General features: G+C 35.9%; 1 protein-coding gene across 1 annotated transcript in view; it reads right to left on the minus strand.

Annotated features, from left to right (window-relative positions):
- The window catches only part of WDR72 (WD repeat domain 72), a 212,117-nt gene that overhangs the window by 82,884 nt on the left and 108,161 nt on the right, over positions 1 to 21,072 (minus strand). The window contains exons 15-17 of the mRNA XM_088840294.1: positions 19,715 to 19,806; positions 15,220 to 15,299; positions 8,765 to 8,960 (exon numbers count right to left, since the gene is read on the minus strand). Of these exons, the coding sequence (XP_088696420.1) occupies positions 8,765 to 8,960; positions 15,220 to 15,299; positions 19,715 to 19,806 (368 nt within the window). The remainder of the gene's footprint in view (positions 1 to 8,764; positions 8,961 to 15,219; positions 15,300 to 19,714; positions 19,807 to 21,072) is intronic.

Here is a 21,072-nt window from a genome sequence, read left to right on the forward strand (position 1 = left end):
AGATGATTCAGAGAGGGAAGAAGCAGTGGAGAAGCTCAGGATTTATATAGGCAGAAAGGGAAATGATAAAAATTCTCCATCTATTTTGCAAGAAGCAAAAAATAAGACAGAACATTTGTTAAACCCAAATGTCAACAGTGTTTTTTGAAAGGTATGTAATGTACCCTAGGTGCTAAATAATTTGCTTATCATATGCAAATTCCTCATCATTCAACATGAATATCTTGATATTTATTTATTTGTTTTTTTTACTGAGTATGTAGTCTTTTCATACTGGCTTTTAAATTGATCAACATGGGTAAATATTAAATATTTTTTAGGACGTGATGATTTATTTCTTTTCCCTTCTTTTAGTATTGGAGGGGAGTTCCTATTGTTCCACATCATTGCCAGTAATCTTGATCTTGTCAGTTTTTAGGATTTTAGAAGGTGTATTTGTTTCTCAACTCTTTAAAGATGGATTATTTTGAGCATCTTTTTATATACTCTACTATCTGAATATTAATAATAAATAAATTTTAAAAAAGAAGATATTCAGATATTCAAATATCTTGATATTTAAATATGATAGTCTATTATGTAATTCTAATTAATCTATAAAAATGAAAATTTATACTTCCTCTTTCTCACATACTGCCAACCTTTTGACTAATACGTATATGCCAAATCTTTTTCATATCTACCATTTACCAGTTGGTGTTTCCAGTTCCCAAGCATAAAACCTTCTAATTTGTAACCACTAAAACTAATATAAATGTATATTTCAAACAAAGCTATTTAATGTTAAGTGGATCTTTTGTGAAATAGCTTATAGTGTCTCATCCAAAGGTTAATAGAAATTAGTTATTTGATATTTGCTCATTAGTTGATTCAAGAGAGCATTTCCTCTGTTGTTATACCAAATGTTTGTGGTTCTGCAGCCTTGTGATCCCCAACTTGGGCAATACCTATCTCTGTAACTGTCATAGGAGACACATGGTAAATATTGAGGAATTAAGAAATACTAAAGGAAAATAGTGTTTAATTGGAAAGCAATGCCAGAGAGTAATGAAGAACCTGATAGACAGAGTGCCTGATGAACTATGGACGGAGGTTTGTGACATTGTATAGGAACAGGGATCAAGACCATCCCCATAGAAAAGAGATGCAAAAGAGCAAAAAGGCTGTCTGAGGAGGCCTTACAAATAGCTGTGAAAAGAAGAGAAGAGAAAAGCCAAGGAGAAAAGGAAAGATATAAGCATCTGAATGCAGAGTTCCAAAGAATAACAAGGAGAGATAAGAGAGCCTTCCTCAGCGATCAATGCAAAGAAATAGAGGAAAACAATGGAATAAGAAAGACTGGAGATCTCTTCAAGAAAATTAGAGATACCAAAGGAACATTTCATGAAAAGATGGGCTCAATAAAGGACAGAAATGGTATGGACCTAACAAAGCAGAAGATATTGAGAAGATGTGGCAAGAAAACACAGAAGAACTGTACAAAAAAGACACAGGTAATCACGACGGTGTGATCACTCACCTAGAGCCAGACATCTTGGAATGTGAAGTCAAATGGGCCTTAGAAAGCATTACTACGAACAAAGCTAGTAGAGGTGATGGAATTCCAGTTGAGCTATTTTAAATCCTAAAAGATGATGCTGTGAAAGTGCTGCACTCAATGTGTCAGCAAATGTGGAAAACTCAGCAGTGGCCACAGGACTGGAAAAGGTCAGTTTTCATTCCAATCCCAAAGAAAGGCAATGCCAAAGAATGCTCAAACTACCGCACAATTGCACTCATCTCACATGCTAGTAAAGTCATGCTCAAAATTCTCCAAGCCAGACTTCAGCAATATGTGAACCGTGAACTTCCAGATGTTCAAGCTGGTTTTAGAAAAGGCAGAGGAGCCAGAGATCAAATTGCCAACATCCTCTGGATCATCAAGAAAGCAAGAGAGTTCCAGAAAAACATTTATTTCTGCTTTATTAACTATGCAAAAAGCCTTTGACTGTGTGGATCACAATAAACTGTGGAAAATTCTGAAAGAGATGGGAGTACCGGACCACCTGACCTGCCTCTTGAGAAACCTGAATGCAGGTCAGGAAGCAACAGTTAGAACTGGACATGGAACAACAGACTGGTTCCAAATAGGAAAAGGAGTACGTCAAGGCTGTATACTGTCACCCTGTTTATTTAACTTATATGCAGAGTACATCATGAGAAATGTTGGGCTGGAAGAAGCACAAGCTGGAATCAAGATTGCCGGGAGAAATATCAATAACCTCAGATATGCAGAAGACACCATCCTTATGGCAGAAAGTGAAGAGGAACTAGAAATTCTCTTGATGAGTGTGAAAGAGGAGAGTGAAAAAGTTGGCTTAAAGCTCAACATTCAGAAAATTAAGATCATGGCATCTGGTCCCATCACTTCATGGCAAATAGATGGGGAAACAGTGGAAACAGTGTCAGACTTTGTTTTGGGGGGCTCCAATTCACTGCATATGGTGATTACACCCATGAAATTAAAAGATGATTACTCCTTGGAAAGTTATGACCAACCTAGATAGCATATTAAAAAGCAGAGACATTACTTTGCCAACAAAGGTCCGTCTAGTCAAGGCTAGGTTTTTTCCAGTGGTCATGTATGGATGTGAGAGTTGGACTGTGAAGAAAGCTGAGCACCAAAGAATTGATGCTTTTGAACTGTGGTGTTGGAAAAGACTCTTGAGAGTCCCTTGGACTGCAAGGAGATTCAACCAGTACATCCTAAAGGAGATCAGTCCTGGGTGTTCACTGGAAGGACTGATGCTGAGACTGAAACTCCAATACTTTGGCCACCTCATGTGAAGAGCTGACTCATTGGAAAAGACCCTGATGCTGGGAGGGATTGGGGGCAGGAGGAGAAGGGGACAACAGAGGATGAGATGGCTGGATGGCATCACCGACTCGATGGACGTGAGTTTGTGTGAACTCCGGGAGTTGGTGATGGACAGGGAGGCCTGGCGTGCTGCGATTCATGGGGTCGCAAAGAGTCGGACATGACTGAGCAACTGAACTGAACTGAAATGAATGAAGAACCCAGATTCTGATGCCTGGGTATAACTCTTAGACTTCTCTGTATCTATTTTCTCATCAATAATATGGTAATGACAATAATACCTATCCCCATAGAACTGTTGCCTGAATCAAATGATTTAAGGTACATGAGGCACTTAGAACATAATAAGTCATATCGGTGTTAGATGTTATTATTATCATCACTATCACTATCATAGTTATTCTAGAAGGCTGAGAATTCCCTGGTGGCTCAGACGGTAAAGCATCTGCCTAACATGCAGGAGACCCGCGTTTAGTCCCTGGGTCGGAAAGATCTTCTGGAGAAGGAAATGGCAACCCACTCCAGTATTCTTGCCTGGAAAATCCCATGGATGGAGGAGCCTGGTAGGCTACAGTACATGTTCATGGGCATGACTGAGTTACTTCACTTTCACTTTAAATAGGAGAGGAAGGCATTGGCACAGTGAGATTCAAAAAGGGCACATGCTCTCCAAAGAAGAAATTAAGGATGTATGGGTTTCTGTCTAATGTTCAGGTTCCACATTTATGCATGTATGGATCAGATAATTCTTGGGAGAAAGAAAAGGGTGTAAGTGTCTTCAGTGGTCTTTGAAACAGCTGCCTTCTCCTGCTCCAGCTGTTTTTGCTTGGCTAAAGTATGTTCATTTTCAAGTCTTGCATTAGGCATCTCTTCTTCAAAGAAGTCTTCTTGACCTCAAATCTGGGTTAGGTACTGCTTTGATGCTTTCCTGCAAACTCATCCATAGCATATGATACACTACGGTGGTCGACTGGGGATTTCCAGTTTGTTCTCTGTGTACCACCAACTCATGGATCAGTGCACAGTGGCATAGAGGAGTGATGTATAAAGATGCATTAAAAGTTTTAGAGCTAGCACAGTGTGCAGTACAGAATATCAAGTTACCATCCCTTCATAACCAAAAGCTTATCATATCTGCCTTCTGAGTCCCCCCAAAGACTGTGGTTGGGATAGTTTCTTGCAGAAAATACAAGTACAAAATACATATACAAATCACCAGTATATGTATGTTTGTTTATAAATAATATACATCCTATTAATATATCAACATTAAGTCCATTCTAAAATATACACGAAAATAAGAATTTCAAAAGGATGACATTAACAAACACATAGACACACAACAGTGCCATTTACACCTTTTTTGCTTACGATTGCATTATTAGAATTATCTTCAATCGTAGTTTCTTGGCAAAAAACTTTTGCTCATTTTCTGAGAGTTACTTTAGTTAATGCTAGAAAATACAATCTGTAGGTCATCTGAGCAGGGACACGTGAAACTGAACATAGGAGAGGCAGCCTTCTGGGAGGTGAATCTTCCATTCTCTACCCAGAATATCATATGGGATACTGCACTGCCCACCATAGAAATCAAATCAGCTTACCAAGGTCAATCTATGGATCAAGGATATTTTTGTTGAAAAAAATGCAAGTATAGATTTTGATTATCTCGCTCCTCTATATCCATTTCATCAGCAAATACTTTGGCAACCCACTTCAGTATTCTTGCCTGGGAAATGCCATGGACAGAGGAGCCTGAAGGCCTGGCAGGCCACAGTCTATGGGGTCGCAAAGAATCAGACATGATTGAGCAATTGAGCACAGCACCTTTATATACATTAAAAGTCAAATCTGATCACTTCTCACCTTCTTCAACCAAGCCACCATATTTGTTCCAAGCTGCCATCATTTGGATTAGCGTTATATGGCCTCCCAACTGATCTCCCAGCTTCTGCTCATGGCCCTGAACTTTAAGCAGTGAGATTCCACTAAAATATGTGCCCATTGTCTGTTCTCCCATCTCAGAGAGAAAGCTTAAGACCTCAGTCTGATACACAAAAGGCATTCTATGATGATCCCCCATTACTTCTCTGCTCCTTGCTCACTTGCCTTACACAGATCTTTTCTAAATTAGTTCTGTGGCTTTAAGAATGCATTGGCCTTCTCACTTGGCCTAAAGGCCTCAAAGGAAAAGGAAGATGTATTTACCATAACTAACAATATCACGAAAGAATTTCCTTGTGAGGTAGTCAGACACTACATTTCAAAGCTTTTCTACAACTAGACAGATTTCCTTCTGAGATATTCAACAAGCAGATGAAAACTGTCCTATGCCAGTTCTTCTACGATGGCCACCAGGATCACAAAACTTTTCTGTTAAATATAACTTGATTTACTATAAAATAATGGTTTTACTTAAAGAGCACATTTTCATTATTTAACTTTGCAGATAAGACTTTGAAAATGATGCAAATAATAAAGATTATTTGCAATACCCTTATTTGATGTATCATTTTCACAACCACACAGTTTAACATGAATTTAAATTCAACCAGTAATTCTAAGGTGACAGTTTTATCTACAAAGCCTCCATTTCTATTTCAACCAATTTATTTAATGAAACGAATTCAGAGTACTTGCTTAAATTGATCCAAATAACATTTTTAAAAAAGTGAAGGGGAATAGCTTTCTAAAGCATTTTAATAATAGAAACCATCGCTGTTTTTTAAAGTAATAAATCTTAACCTCAAATGTGAGTGCTAATTATACAATTTCTTATTGAAGAGATTCAACTAGATTGCAGTGTGATTGTTATAAAACTGTAAACTCAGATAAAATTCACAGATCTCAAATAAAATACTGATTCACAAATATTAAGACCTCAAATAAAATACAAGCTGTGAAATGTAATAAGTGAAAACACTGAAAAATAAGATACAAAATTATAAAGTGCAAACACATTGTGCTTCAGTTCTCACTTTACTGATTTCCATCTCATGTACAAACCTTTCAAGAAAACTGGTGATTTTCTTTATGAGGGCTGTGATGGCAACGATTGAACATTCTGCATTTTCTTTGTTAATAGTATGATTTATGAGAGAGGAATAAAAATCTAAGAAAACCACTCAATAAATTATTCAATTTTCAGATCAAGCTGATTTAGAGCAAATTTCCTTCATGCTGCATGTATGGAAAATGCAGCTTATTGGATAAAATGAGTGTTTAAGAGAATATCTAGAATTGTTTCCTTGTTTTTAGTAATTTGGTGACTGTAGCAAGTCATATACTTTCTTTAAGTTCAGTTTATTCATTTAAAAAATGAAATAATAATAGGAAGCATGTCTCAAAGTGCAAGAGATACACTACTAGAGGCATTCAGGATACCCAGTATGGTGATGAATTTTTATCCAAATACTATTTATTTCTATATGTATGAGAAAGATACATAATTAGTATGTTAACCTAAATATTTATAGAGGCTTATGTCAGGAAAAGCCTAGGTAGCACCATGGAAATCTCTCTTCCTCAGATAGTAGTTCTTTTCAGCTGTTAGAACACAGTAAGAGTGCAATAACTGTTGCTGTTAATATTATTTTCCTTATGATCTATTAATATTATTGTCATATTACCACAGCACTAATAAGCCAAACATACTATACCCAACATAAAAGAAGTTTATGAGTATCTATACAAAAAATTCATTCATTTTGAAATGATTGCAAATAAAATGCAAGAAATTAAGGAACCAGGAAAGAATAAACAAAAATAGAAAAACAAACAAAAACAAGTAGAGGGAATGGGAAAGTCATAGAGGAAAAATGAGCAAGGACCTGATAAAAGTAAACAATATAAACCATTTATCATAAAAATATTTGATAAAATGATACATTGCAGTCACACCGAAGCTAAGTAAATCTGCCTATAAAATTTGAGGTATAATCATATTTGGTGAATAACAGCTACATCACCCTCTTAACCTTTGAATCAGGATATCTGAGATAAATAAAATAGCTTTTTAGTTATTTTTTAAAATTCCATCCAGTATTGCAGTGTATACCACTAGTAAAGATCTAAAGCTTTTCCTTTAATTACACTTAGCTCCTCTGATAGTTTTAAAATTAGTTTTGCTTATTTTTTCCAAAAGGGAAAAAATGGCAATGTTAGTATCCAATATAATATTGCTTGCAATTGGAGTTAATATTTTTGTATAAGGACTATTTCCCAGGACAATAAATACTTATTACTTTGTGAAAATGTTATATTTATTTTAAATAAAATATTCTAAATTTAATCTACCAACATATATCAAGTAGTTTTAATATTTTTGTGTTCCAATTCTTATCACAAGCTAATCCTAAATATTCTAAAGGATCATTCAGTAATGATAAAGATAGATAATATTTATTAAGATCCAGATTCTTTAGTCACAGTAAGATTCATAGAACTAATAATTCTCAATAATTCTCAATTATGAAGTTTCACCAGAGGGCCCAATCTGATGAAACTTCAAATAATGAGTAAGCCATGTGATAGCAAAACTCATAAAAATTTCACCTTGATAGCCTGCCAAGAATTTCTCAACCAGAAATGAGGCTTATGGGCCAATGGATAAATTAGACACTAGGGATAAGTAACAGAAATACCACCAAGTGAGAATTAACACGTGATGAATGACACTAGTTGCCTTTGGAGAGACACTACAGGTGAATGAATCGAGAACACAAATGTAGTCAGTGAAAATTAATTTAAAAAGGAATTTTTCTACTTCTTGTTTGAAAGGTATAATACAAATACAATTATGTGACATGAACAAAAAAAGGAAGGCCTTAAAGCGAGTAAATTTGCCAGATAATTAAAGCTAATTTCTTTACAACAAAAACACAAGTGACTTGAAATTACCACTGAGTTGAATAAATTACTATCTGAATTTGCCAGCCTCAGTGACTTTCTTGGTACTAGAAAATATCCCATCCATTTTGATCTTTGGCCTTCTTTGAAAAAGCGTTTTTCTGCTACATATCCTTTTTTACTGCATAGTGCTCTCTAATCAGTAATCTTATAAAAACAATAAGAAGAAATAAATATAATGCATTTTTAAGAATAATACCTATTTTAAGATTTAACATTTAAAATATAGCAACATTTCTGAGTCCCAAATAAAATCTCTTTTAAAGAGTTAAAAGAAGTATCTAAAATTTTTTAACAATCTGAAACATGTAAACTTGTAATATGTTTTCCTAAGAAATATATATAATAATATTATACATTTATTTTTTCATCAAAAGCTTACTAACAAAGTTGAAAATCAAAGTTTTGCTTAATTTTACTATTTTTCAATTTTCATTTTTAAGTCACAGATAACAGGCTAAAAAGTCAAATAACTTTATACAGCAGAAATTTAGACTCACTTGCTAGTAAAAACCACAAACACTGTGCTTATAAAGTTACAGTGATAAAATTTGTTACAGAATGAATCAAGTGGTTCAACTATAAAACAGTTTACTTTTAGTTTCTATTTCATTTCTTATTCCCAGAAAAAAAAAAATATATAGCACATGGCTATTATGTTATCAAATGAACACAAATTTAGGACCCATTATTATCAGAGTATCCTTATATGTCCCACTAAGCTATTATTGTTACTTCTGTTTTCATTTTTACTGTCTTAACTTTAAAACATTTTAATAAAGAACATAAATTTTGTTTTGTAAAATATTTATTAATTATAATATAATTTAGAATTAGAAACTTGACAATTATGAGGAAATTGATAGCAGAATAGGTCAGAAACAGGGCACTTAGCTTGGCTTTTGCAGAAATGATTTATTGTGAACTCATATTCTCAACATGCTCTGAGGAGTAGAAAAAGTTCTGATGAAAGAGCTTGCCAATAAATTTTGCACTTACTTCGCAGAGGAAAAGTGTCTGTAGTACACTGTAACTCAGGCTCCTTGGCCCATTCGATCTTTGGCAGCATCTGCATCACCTGATAGTCACCATTCTTTGCCACAGACTCTGGTTCACTGTTGACTGGTGTCTTTCTTAAAGTCTTCATGTGCTTCTGAACTTCTGCCAAAAGAACAGCTTGTATTGCTTCAGTTACCTGTAAAATTTATTTTTTTAAATGAATTATTTTTAGTGTTCACAAATGCTTGGGGTCTTATATAAACTCCCAAGCCTGGAATTTTGATTTGAATTTCTCACATAAATTGCAATGCTACATTCCACCAGAATTACTATCTGAAACAACTGAAGTGCAGTTACTAGCAACTAGCATCCAAGTCATCACACTGTTCTTTTTTAAAAAAAAAAAAAAAGCCTTAAGAGATTATAAAAGGAAAATTTAAAGGCATTCTCCATTCTTTCTCATAAAATATTTTAATTTTCACCAGAAAACAAAATTTGAACATATCACATTGTTCTTAAAGACAAGTTTAGTTCTGAATGCCTAGTACAATTTAACTAAACACACTTGATTAAAAAAATACAGAAAATTGAAGACAAAACTTTAATAATAAATCTCACTAAATTGTTTATATGTGTAAATAGTTTCACATGGTTTGAAACACTGCAAAGCCTGCCTTCCAGTTATTGTACATAGCCAGTCAAGAACCACAGTTGAGGGGAGAGGGAAGGGGAATATTTATCATGGGGTATCCATTGGGGGTAAAGTTGATTGGTATTGTACCTGTCTCCTGAGAACCCAGTGTGCAGGTCAAGAAGCAACAGTTAGAATTGGACATGGAATAACAGACTGGTTCAAAATTGGAAAAGGAATATATATGCTAATGCTGTGTATTGTCACCCTGCTTATTTAACTTACATGCAGAGTACATCATGTGAAATGCCAGGCTGGATGAATCATGAGCTGGAATCAAGAAATATAAACAATCTCAGATATAAAGATGATCTCACTCTAATGGCAGAAAGCAAAGAGGAACTAAAGAACGTCTTAATGAGGGTCAAAGAAAAGAGTGAAAAAGTGGGCTTAAAACTCAACATTCAAAAAACTAAGATTATGCCATTTGGTCTCATCACTCATGGAAATAGAAGGGAACAAAGTGAAGAAAGCGACATATTTTATCTTCTTGGGTTCCAAAATCACAGCAGACAGTGACTGCAGTCATGAAATTAAAAGACACTTGCTCTGTGAAAGGAAAGCTATGACAAATCTAGACAGCATATTAAAAAGCAGACACATCACTCTGCCGACAAAGTCTGTAGAGTCAAAGCTATGGTATATAGATATGACAGTTGGACCATAAAGAAGGCTGAGTGCTGAAGAATTAATGCTTTCAAATTGTGGTGCTGGAGAAGACTCTTAAGAGTCCCTTGGACAGCAAGGATATCAATCTTAAAGGAAATCAACCCTGAATATTCATTGGAAGGAGTGATGCTGAACGGGAAACTCTAATACTTGAGCCACCTGATGTGAAGAGCTGACTCATTGGAAAAGACCATGATGCTGGGAAAGATTGAAGGCAGGAGGAGAAGGGGGAGACAGAGGATGGGATGGTTGGATAGCATCACTGACTCAATGAACATGAATTTGAGCAAACTCCGGGAGATAGTGAAAGACAGGAAAGCCTGGCGTGGTACAGTCCACGGTGTCACAGAGTCAGACATGACTTAGCAACTAAACAATAACAGCAATCTTGTGAGACCTTTAGGCTCCAGGGACACTCAGAGAGTTTATGCTAGTGGCAGATGCTCAGTAAACAGGGGCAGAAGAAACTCTATTCTAAACTCTATTCTAGAGTTTTAAATATAGGGAGCATCCAGAAAGTATCAGAGTAGTTTCTTGATCACTGATCATCCCCCTATTCTTGGCCACTCAGATGCTCGGTTGGGTTGTGGCAAAAAGGCTCATGAATCATGTGATTTTACTACTGCACACCACATTGTAGTACTGCCTGTTACAATACAGGTACATAATCTTTACTCATGCATATTATGTGATGAGATACTCAACACTGTGAAAGCTGTTGCATACCATGAATACAACATAAAATTCTACACATTATGGTACTGATGACTCGTGCTTATTAATATCTACCATATGCTGAAACATATATTAACTATTAGCTATGATATCTACTAACATACTATTTTAGATCACAATAAGTAAACCACACTTAGAGGGGACAACCTGTATTAATTGTTCATGGATAATTTTACATCATTGAATTTATGTCATTTTAACTTTATCACACATCTTATTTGATAGCACTGCCTCCAAGATATGAACGGTGTGGTATAAAGAGAAAGAGATCTCTGAAATGAGAAGGTCCAAATTTCTGATCTGACTATGACAGTTATTACAAATGCAACTTTTGACAAGTTATGTACTTCTCTGGGACTTTAGGGGACATATGTATACCTATGGCTGACTCATGTTGCTATTTGGCAGAAAACAACAAAATTTTGTAAAGCAATTGTCCTTCAATTAAAAAAAACAAAACAAAAACAACAGTATGTGATGCTGAGAGAGGCTAAGATGAGAGCTTTCAATCACAGAAAGCTGTATGGAACTTGCTTCTGTTTCTACATATAAAAATCATGAAGATATTGGAGGATATCCTCGGACCTGTAGTATATCCAGACTATGGTCTGTCCCTCGAAATGGGCAGATTGGCCATATGCTCCCCTAGGATTATGAATGCCCTCTCACAACTGTGATTTACTGTGATTTAGCATGTCCTCTATCTACCAGATATAATATTCTATAACCACCTGGATTAATATTCTTTCTTAAAAATATACAGAGATTTATGGAACTTCAGTTAATATGTCTATATTTTTGACCATATTTTGTAATTGTTAAATTTTGGAACTTTTTAACATATGTCACTATAAATATGTACTGCAGGAATAATTAATATGAGTATCATTATAAAACAAGATGAAGTAGAAACAGCAGGATCAAACATAGTTACTGTGATGAGCAGGACAATCAGAGCCACAGAACTTAAAAGTGAATACAGAATGGCACATACCCAATTGGATGCAAACTCAAAATATACATTTTGTGCTCAGTGTGAGATCAATACTCAGAGTTATGGTATAATTTATATAAGCATATAATAATGCTATAGTATCTGTTATACACTGAACACTAAAATCATGCAAATAGAGTTGAAATAGATTTTGTGTACTTTAAAAATATACATGATGGAAGGTAAAATTTAATGATAGTTTCTATAAATACTTAAGTCTCTCTAGCATGTAAATATAGTAGATAAATTTTGTTGATAGGTAGTATACATAGAATTTTTCCCAACAAATATAAAATCTATAGATATTATATAACTTTGTAATGATAATGATGAACTGGAATTGAAAGCACAATGCAATAAAGCTGTCACCCAAATGCATATATAGTTTTTCCTGAAAAGACAGATACACGAAGCATTACAATTTATAAAGTAAAGTGCAGAATTAAAATGAAGTTTGAAAATCCATTGACTGGGAAAAGAGAGCCACATCTGGACCATACACTTATTAGCTGGAAGTATTACTGTGCCATAGCAAGCTAAAATTTTTTTTAATGGTTTTCTGCTAACACCTTGAAACAGCAAAGTATTGTGAAATAGTACAGAGCATTATGAAGACTCATAAGAGCCCCTGTGGCCTGCGTGTAGTTTCAACATCCAGACTTTCTGGTATAAAAGCATTTTCCCAACAGTCAGACTCACACTAGCCTTTCATGTCTTTTCATCATTTCCTTGAAAAAACAATACTTCTCTTTGGTGGCCTGGATTTCATGGTTTCACCTACCAGTGTTCAATTATAAAATCCGAAGAACTTTAGTGTTGCTTCAGAAATGTGCAAGTTAGCAACCCCAAAACTTGCTGTTGCTTCTCCAGCATTTATTTCTATGTTGGGTATATTTCATGTACGAGAAACAAAACAGACAATCTGCAAACTCTTTCATCTGCAAAATTAACTAGTCCTTACTTATTTCCTTAAAAATATCCCCTTCTCTGTGGGAGAGGGTGAGGGTGGGATGATTTGGGAGAATGGCATTGAAACATGTATATTGTCATATGTGAAACGAATCACCAGTCCAGGTTCGACGCATGATATAGGATGCTCGGGGCTGGTGCATGGGGATGACCCGTAGGGAGGATATGGGGAGGAGGGAGGTGGGAGGGGGGTTCAAGAAGGGGAACACATGTACACCCGGGGCGGATTCATGTCAATGTATGGCAAAACCAACCAATATAATATTGTAAATTAATTAGCCTCCAATAAAATATAAAATAAAATGAAAGAAAAAAAGAAAAAAAATACCCCCTTCAATTCCTGAAGTAGGATTTTGCTCTGTTTTACAAAATCATTACCATTGCCAGTGTTCTTAAAATACATTAAAAAGCAGATTCAAATTAACGTGTTTAACTGCTTAAATAAACACCTTTATAAGGAATTTGAGGATTGGTTATTGAAGCATTTATATGGATATTTGCAATAGCCTCAGTTTTTCCTGAAGAACCCAGGAATTCTCATTTCTATAGCATCTGTCCTGTGCTCAGATGCTCAGTCATGTCCAACTCTTTGCGACCCCATGGTCTGCAGCCTGCCAGGCCCCTCTGTCCATGGGATTTCCCAGGCAAGAATACTGGAGTGGGTCACCATTTTCTTCTTTAGGGGATCTTCCCAACCCAGAGATCGAACCTGAATCTCTTAACATTTCGTACATTGACAGGCGGATTCTTTACCACTAGCGCTACCTGGGAAGCCCCAATTCTACTTTACATATGGGGAAAATAAATAATCAACAAGTTAAACCTATCTTCCAGAATCATTTATCAGGTTAGTGGCAGAAATGAGAGAACTTTGAAGCTTAAACTTCATACAGAGTGAGTAATAAATGCTCTGGTAATATTTGTCCTGCTGCCAGCATTTTAACAAGGTCATAGAATCATAGAACCTTAAGGTCCATTAGTCCAAATATGTCCAAACTACATTAAAATTTATTTGATGGTCAAATGGACAACTACAAAAGAACTTTAATTGGAGCAATTCAGAATAAATGTTCTGCTGAATTCTTTTTTCCCTAAGAATTTTTTTCTCCACTGTGAAATTCTTTGGCTACTGGGGGGAAAAAATTCCACCTTTAATAAAGACTCTTTTAGGGTGATAGCAAATCTGCTGGTAAAGTCAACATATACTGATGTTTATTTGATTAACACAGAGGCTTTTTCATAGCTATTCAGACATTCACTAAATATTTATTGACTGGCTGCTGTCACTTCTGCTTTTCTGTGCGTTAGTGAAAGGAGTGAGTGAGACAGGCAAAGTCCCTGGTCTCAGCAAGCTTCTATAACAGTGAAAAGACAGAAAATAAGCAAGCAAAAAACAAATGGTAAAATCTCCATTAAAAGCAAGCCTAACAAAGAAAATAAAAATGGATACTGTGACAGTGACTGGAGCCGTGGGGAGAGACAGGTACAGTGACAATATTACATGGAGTGATCAGGGAAGACTTCTCTGAGGAACTGGCTTTTAAGCAAAGATCCAAATGATGAATGGGAAAAAAAGAGAATTCCAGTCTGAGAGAACAATCCTGAGGCGGAAATGAGCTTCGTGAGTTCTGGACAGAATAATCAGACCAGTGTGGCTAGTGAGGACCAGGGGGGAATGTTGAGGAAACAGGTAAGGCTCGGAGCAAATCATGTAGGCCACGGTGTTAATGACCATCCCAACTGTGTTATGTGCTTTCATGGTATCAACCCCCACAATCTGTTCTGAATTGACTTTCTTTGTTTTCCTGTAACCAAAAATAACCATTTGTAATTGGCATTATTGCTATGCTTGTCTTGCAAATATGACATTTATTTAGCCCATGAAGAATAAAGTTCCAGTTAATATTCATCTAATCAATGCACAGATATTTATTGTATGATGTGCAAAGCTATACACACATACACAAACAATCCTTGAAATAAGGAAAAAACTTAAATTGGACATTGAGTAAACAAGGTCTCTAAATCAGGTCACAAATGAAAAGGATAGAAAAATGATCTCTAATCATACCTATCAAATTCACAAGCCTAGCGACCTTTCTGTCTAATATTGAAATCAAATGATAAACATTTGCCTCAGTGGGCACTATGTTACCTATAACACCATAAACATCTCTTCATCAGCCCCCTCTATTCATGCCCCCTAACTTGGTGCATCCTTGCATGTTCTTTTCCACTTTTATTATTAGTCTCTGTATCAGTCCTATTAAATGAAATACCCTGGAAGAAAACACAAGAGTACCTACTTATGTATATTCTCAGGTAGAGGGGAATAGGAAAGAAATGTAGCAGCAAGGAATTCTTCCAATAACTTCAAGAAATGAACTGTTATCATACCTGAACAGACTGGTCTCTCCAACAGGAAATTAGCTTCAAAAGTGAAACGTCAGCTTCAGGTAGATGAGATTCACTCTTACCTAAAAATATATAGAACACATTTGTATCTTGAGAGTATTAAACATGGAAGCAGCCCAGTGATCTTCAACCCTGACTGCACATTGAAAAACTTGGGAGCCTTTTGTCCCCCCTACAAAAATCAATCTTCCAGTGATTCTGGTCTAATAGGTCCCAGGGTGAGAATGGGGCAGGCATTAATACTTTTTAAAAGTACCTTAGATGATTTTCATATATAGCCAGAGTCAAGAAACATTAATTAACATATATGTATTTCCAATAATTATCCTAATACACATTCACATCAAATCAAACTCATCTTTATACCTTAAACCCATTTCTGTACCTTTTTGGCACCAAAATGCAATGACTAACATTTCCCTCAAAACAGATTACTGAATTTCACAACTCTTTCCTCACACAAGTAGTTTCTGAAATTCTACCTTGCCGTGAATCAGTATCTATCACACAGAAAACCCTATAAAAAACTTCCTTTGATTTGTCCTTGCCTGGAGAATCCCAGGGAAGGGAGAGCCTGGTGGGCTTCCATCTATGGGGTCACACAGAGTCGGACACGACTGAAGTGACTTAGCAGCAGCAGCAGCAGCTATACTACTCTGATCAATAGGTATAGCACTTATGTTTTAATTTGACTCATTTTGTTATGTATCGTTTCTTTTAAATTTGCCCTCTTGAATTTCCTTTCTATCTTTTTGCCCTAATGTTCAGAGTGAAATTTTAAGGGTGAGCTATGGCTTAGTTTATTTAAATTGATCCATAGAGTGTCCAACAGTTCCCTACACAAAAAAGCACTTAATAAGTGCCTTTTCATTAATTGAAAACGGACATATTATCATCCAAATGAAAAAATCAATGAATTAAGGCTTTCTGATGGCTAAAGTATATTATCTAGGTGCCAGATCCAGGAGTGAGATAAGGAAGAGTGATGCAATCCTGCACTGGAGGGAAAATTGTTATAATTGTCTTTTTAAATTAATGTATTCATATGTTTGAAATCCTGGATCAACTATTTAAATTAGTTTTAGTCTAAGTTGCTTTTCATTGAATTACCATTTTAAATATTAATAGACATGTATGTGTGTGTGTATATATCTCACATTAGTGGGCAAGGGAGATTAATATATATATATATAATATAAACTGGGAACATAAAAGAAATATATAAGAAACGTCTGACTCATTATTAATATCATTTTTTCCTATGGAACCTAAGATATAAATTGGAAATAGTCAAGAACAGTATATAAAACATGTGAGTATGATAGAGCACTATGAGTTTGAAGCTGTATTTTTTATTTCTTCATGAGCAGAGCAGGTAAAGGAGCATTTTCTTTTCATCTATTTCTTTCTCCTTCTTTCATTTAGTTGACCTTGTGATTGCACCATCAAAGCTAAGTATTGGTCTCAACTGTAACTACTTACTGGCATCATGGGGTACTTCATAGTACACTTTAATGTGATGTTAAAACTTTAATATGAGATGGAAATGAGAGCCAACTTTTCTTGGCAATGTCAATAAGTTAAAGAATTAATTATAACTTCAGGGGAAAGATAAAAAGAAAACATCTCAGGCTTACCAATATTACTTAGCCATCATTTCTGATGATGGAAGTGGGTATTGGTTCCTGTCAGTCCTTCAGAATGAGCACCTCAGAGTACTATTTTATTCCTCAAGCTTGAACTTTACAGAATTAATAGCAAGAAGTGAATCTCTTTCTTTAACCTTCCATCTGCCAATTATTAAAACATAAAACCATGTTTCCTTTGTACCTAACTTAATTTTAAATGCTATAAATGCCACCTCTCAACATCAGGGAAATTGTTTGGTAATAACCCCAGCTGCTCAGGCTGCTTTGGTTGGGGCAATCATAGGAAAAGGTGAGGCCTCCTTGGTTCTGGTTAGCAAATACCTGAGTCTCTGCAGAAGCCACTTACTGTTTTTGTTTTGTTGCTCAGCCATGTCTGACTCTTTTTTGACCCTATGGACTGTAGCCCACCAGCCCATGGGATTCTCCAGGAATTGGAGCGGGTTGCCATTTCCTTCTCCAGAGGATCTTCCCAACCCAGGGATTGTACCCACATCTCTTGCATTGGCAGACGAGTTGTTTACCACTGAGCCACTAGGGAAGAACCACTTATATTATACCTTTAATTCTAATCACTTTCCCAGCGTTATAAAAAATAAAAATTAGAGTAAATAAGCCTAATAATGACTACTACTTCAGGCGAAGGCAGGCAATCCAGACTAGGTCTTATAGAGGAAACATAACTTATAATCATAAATGTGAGAAATGGCCTGACATAGAAAGAGCAAGGAAGTTGGAATTAGATGGAGACGGACTGGAATCCTAGTCCTTCAGCTTGTTAGCTGGTTGACCATGAATGAGTCATCTAACTTCTCTGATCCTCAATTTCCCTAAGGATTAAACAAAGATAGATCCTCCTATTGTGCAGTGTTATTTCTATATTAGTTGAGATAATACATGTAAAGTTTGTGGACTTAATTCTTTGGACATACTAGCAGCTTAATAATTGGAGACTATTAATAAATTCTACTTTAAAATATTCTGAATGAATATTCTATTCAAAAGCCCTGAGAGGGCCACTGTGCAACTGTTTTCAGGTCATCCCAATGTATTAATCATATGCTGCACAACTTTGGAAGTGAAAAAAAAAATCAAACCTGGAATCTTATTCCTATTTTCCAAATTCAGTAACTATGGCTTTTAAAGGAGTAGATGATACACTTACAGCTACATAAGTAGTAAGTGGCAGAACTGGATCTAGAACCTCAGTGGTTTATCTCCAAAACCATTGTTCTATTTTTTATTCATCCTCAATCCAAAAGTATTTTCTTAATTCCTTCCAAGCATTGTTCTCAGAACTGGGAGCACAGCAGTGAATAAAGCTGATCAAAAAACAATTATTTAATAATCTCCCTGGAGCTTACATTTGAGTGGCAGGAGGTAGGTGGCAAGTGAAAAAATGATATACAGCATGTCAGATGTTAAAAAGGATTGTGATCAAACAGGGAAAGGGGTAGAGTATGCTAGGGAGAATGGAGGATGCCTGCATTGATAAGATGGCATTTGAGGATGAATTGAAGGATAGAGGTGGGGAACAGCAGGTTGACTTATGTGGAATCTGGAGAAAGGGCCTTCCAGGCAGAGGGAACACTGAGTGCAGACCTTAAACCCTGCCTGACACATTCTGGTAAGAGTTTAAAAGGCAGCCTAGCTGGAAGTAGTGAAGCTGGGGATGAATACAAAGAGATGAGGTCAGATGGGGGCGTGTGTGAAAACACAGGTAGAGCAGCCAGGTTATACAGGGCCTCATGAGCTATGGTAAGGACTTTTATTCAGAGTGAATAAGACCTGCTGAAAAGTGTTAAGTAGTAGCATGAGGGCTTCCCTAGTGGCTCAGACAGTGAAGAATCCACCTGCAATGCAGGTAGACCTGGTTTTGATCCCTGGTTTTGGAAGATCTCCTGGAAAAAAGAATGAATACCCATTCCAGTATTCTTGCCTGGAAAATCCAATGGACAGAGGAGCCTGGCAGGCTCAGTCCGTGGGGTCACAAAGCGTCAGACATGACTGAGCAACTAACACACATGAGGTTCTGACTTAGTTTCAAATAGATCATTCTGGATATTAGGTTGGGAATAGAGTGCAGGAGTCAAGAACAGTCGCAGAGGATAATTAGGAGCCTTCTGTATCCAGGCAAGAGGGGATGAAGTCTCACACCAGGCTTTTGACACAATAATGGAGAGAAGCAGTCAGAAACTGGGATATGTTCTGAAGATAGAACCAACACAATTACTAAAAGTTTGGATGTGGAGTATGAGGAAAACGAGAAAGTCAAAATGGCATTAAAATTATTGGCCTGAATAACTGGAAAGATAGATTTGTCATTTACTGAGATGTCAAAAAATTGGATAAGGAGGTTTGGGAGATGAATTAGCCATTTGACATCAAAATAAAATCTTAACACCAAGATTGTTACCCAGAAAAATTCATAAGACAACCTTCTGAAATAGCTGTAAAACTGTAAAGCTGTAAAATTACATAATATAATACTTATGTGGTAATAAAGATATTGATATAGTAAGCTTTCTCATAAATCATATGGGACCTTTATTTAATATTAAATGTTTCCTTGCTGAAAAGTTTCAGAATTTTAGGCATGTCACAGATCATTTGAAAAATCCATCACATTACATCTTATAAAATACTTGTTCTAATAATGAAATTTCATATATTTTAAATATAGACAAAATATAAAACTATAACCATGTGAAACATAGACTAAATCAAACAGTAAATATGCACCCTTCTCATTCTAAACTGTAGGATACTATCCAGTTATGGCACTTTTATTTCATAGAAAAAAAATTAGACTATATCTGTAACTACTTTACCATTTCGTAAATAACCATAGAAGCTTGAAATATTCAGAATATCATTTCCAGGACTTTTCATCTTATTATGCACAGACTCAATTTTGAAAGCACTGTTGAGGAAAAATTTAAAAGATATTGTTAAATATGTATAAAAATATTTTGAGAAATAAATTGAAGATATGACCACTTTATCAAATTTGGGAATTGAACACATTATTTTTAGCAATGTCTTTGATATTATTCTCTTTGGTGAATCTTATTTCCCCACTGTGACTTACCTAAAACCCTAATCTCAACTGAATTGTGAATCTTGGTTTATTCAGAATTATTTTGTGATTCACTTTTACTGGAAGGCCACTGCTACATTAAGTCACGTGATTTTGGCTAATACAATAAATTTTTGAATCCTAATATGTTCATATCTGCCAAAGAAGTATCCCCAGATACCATCAGGACTTGATGAAGGCAGCCTTTACCCTAGTCCAGTGATTCAATGGGGGAAATTTTCATATACTATCCAGGGATATTCTCAAAGGCAAATAGCTCTTTGTTTAAAATTTAGTTATATCATGCACTCAGTTGTCAAGCATGCAAAGATTTCTTCACCTTCCTGACCACAGTGAAATGTGAGCAAAATGGCCACATTTATTGGAAAGATTTAGTGTGACAAATTCAATAAACAGTATTTTGATTTCCTTAAATATGACACATAGTCCCCAAAAGCAGATCAAATCTGCTGTGGCTTATTCAGGGAAGCAGTCTCTAATCCTGACACCTCCATTCAATAATTTATTTTAATGAAGAATTTTGTAAAGAATTAACTAACATGTGGCAATGATTTTAAGGCCTTTTAATGGATAGCATGCTGAAAGCCCTTAATCTCCCCTGAAGGGCTCCAGACACATCCTCCACATCCTGTATTCAGCATCAGGAACAAACTCAGAATGAAAACCCCTGGCAATAGTAACTAAGTCCCTCATCTGCTCTGTCTGGTCATGATTAGGCTAACAAATAGAATTGGTTTTTAGAATTGAAGAAATCTTAACCATCACCTATTGTATTCACCTCATTTTGTAAATGAGGAAAGCAAGGCCCAAAGGGGCTAAGTGACCACTCCAAAGTCACACTACTTTAACAACAAAACTGGGATTTGTTCTCAGGTCTTTAGAATCGGCTGACTATAATTTTTTTTACCATACATTCAGTACAGTTCAGTTAGGTTCGTTGCTCAGTCGTGTCCGACTCTTTGCGACCCCATGAATCACAGCACGCCAGGCCACCCTGTCTATCACCAACTCCTGGAGTTCACTCAAACTCATGTCCATCGAGTCGGTGATGCCATCCAGCCATCTCATTCTCTGCCGTCCGCTTCTCCT

Source organism: Moschus berezovskii, chromosome 9 (genome assembly GCF_049115385.1).
Source record: "Moschus berezovskii isolate FMDL1 chromosome 9, NW_MosBer_1.0, whole genome shotgun sequence".
Lineage (NCBI taxonomy): Eukaryota > Metazoa > Chordata > Mammalia > Artiodactyla > Moschidae > Moschus > Moschus berezovskii.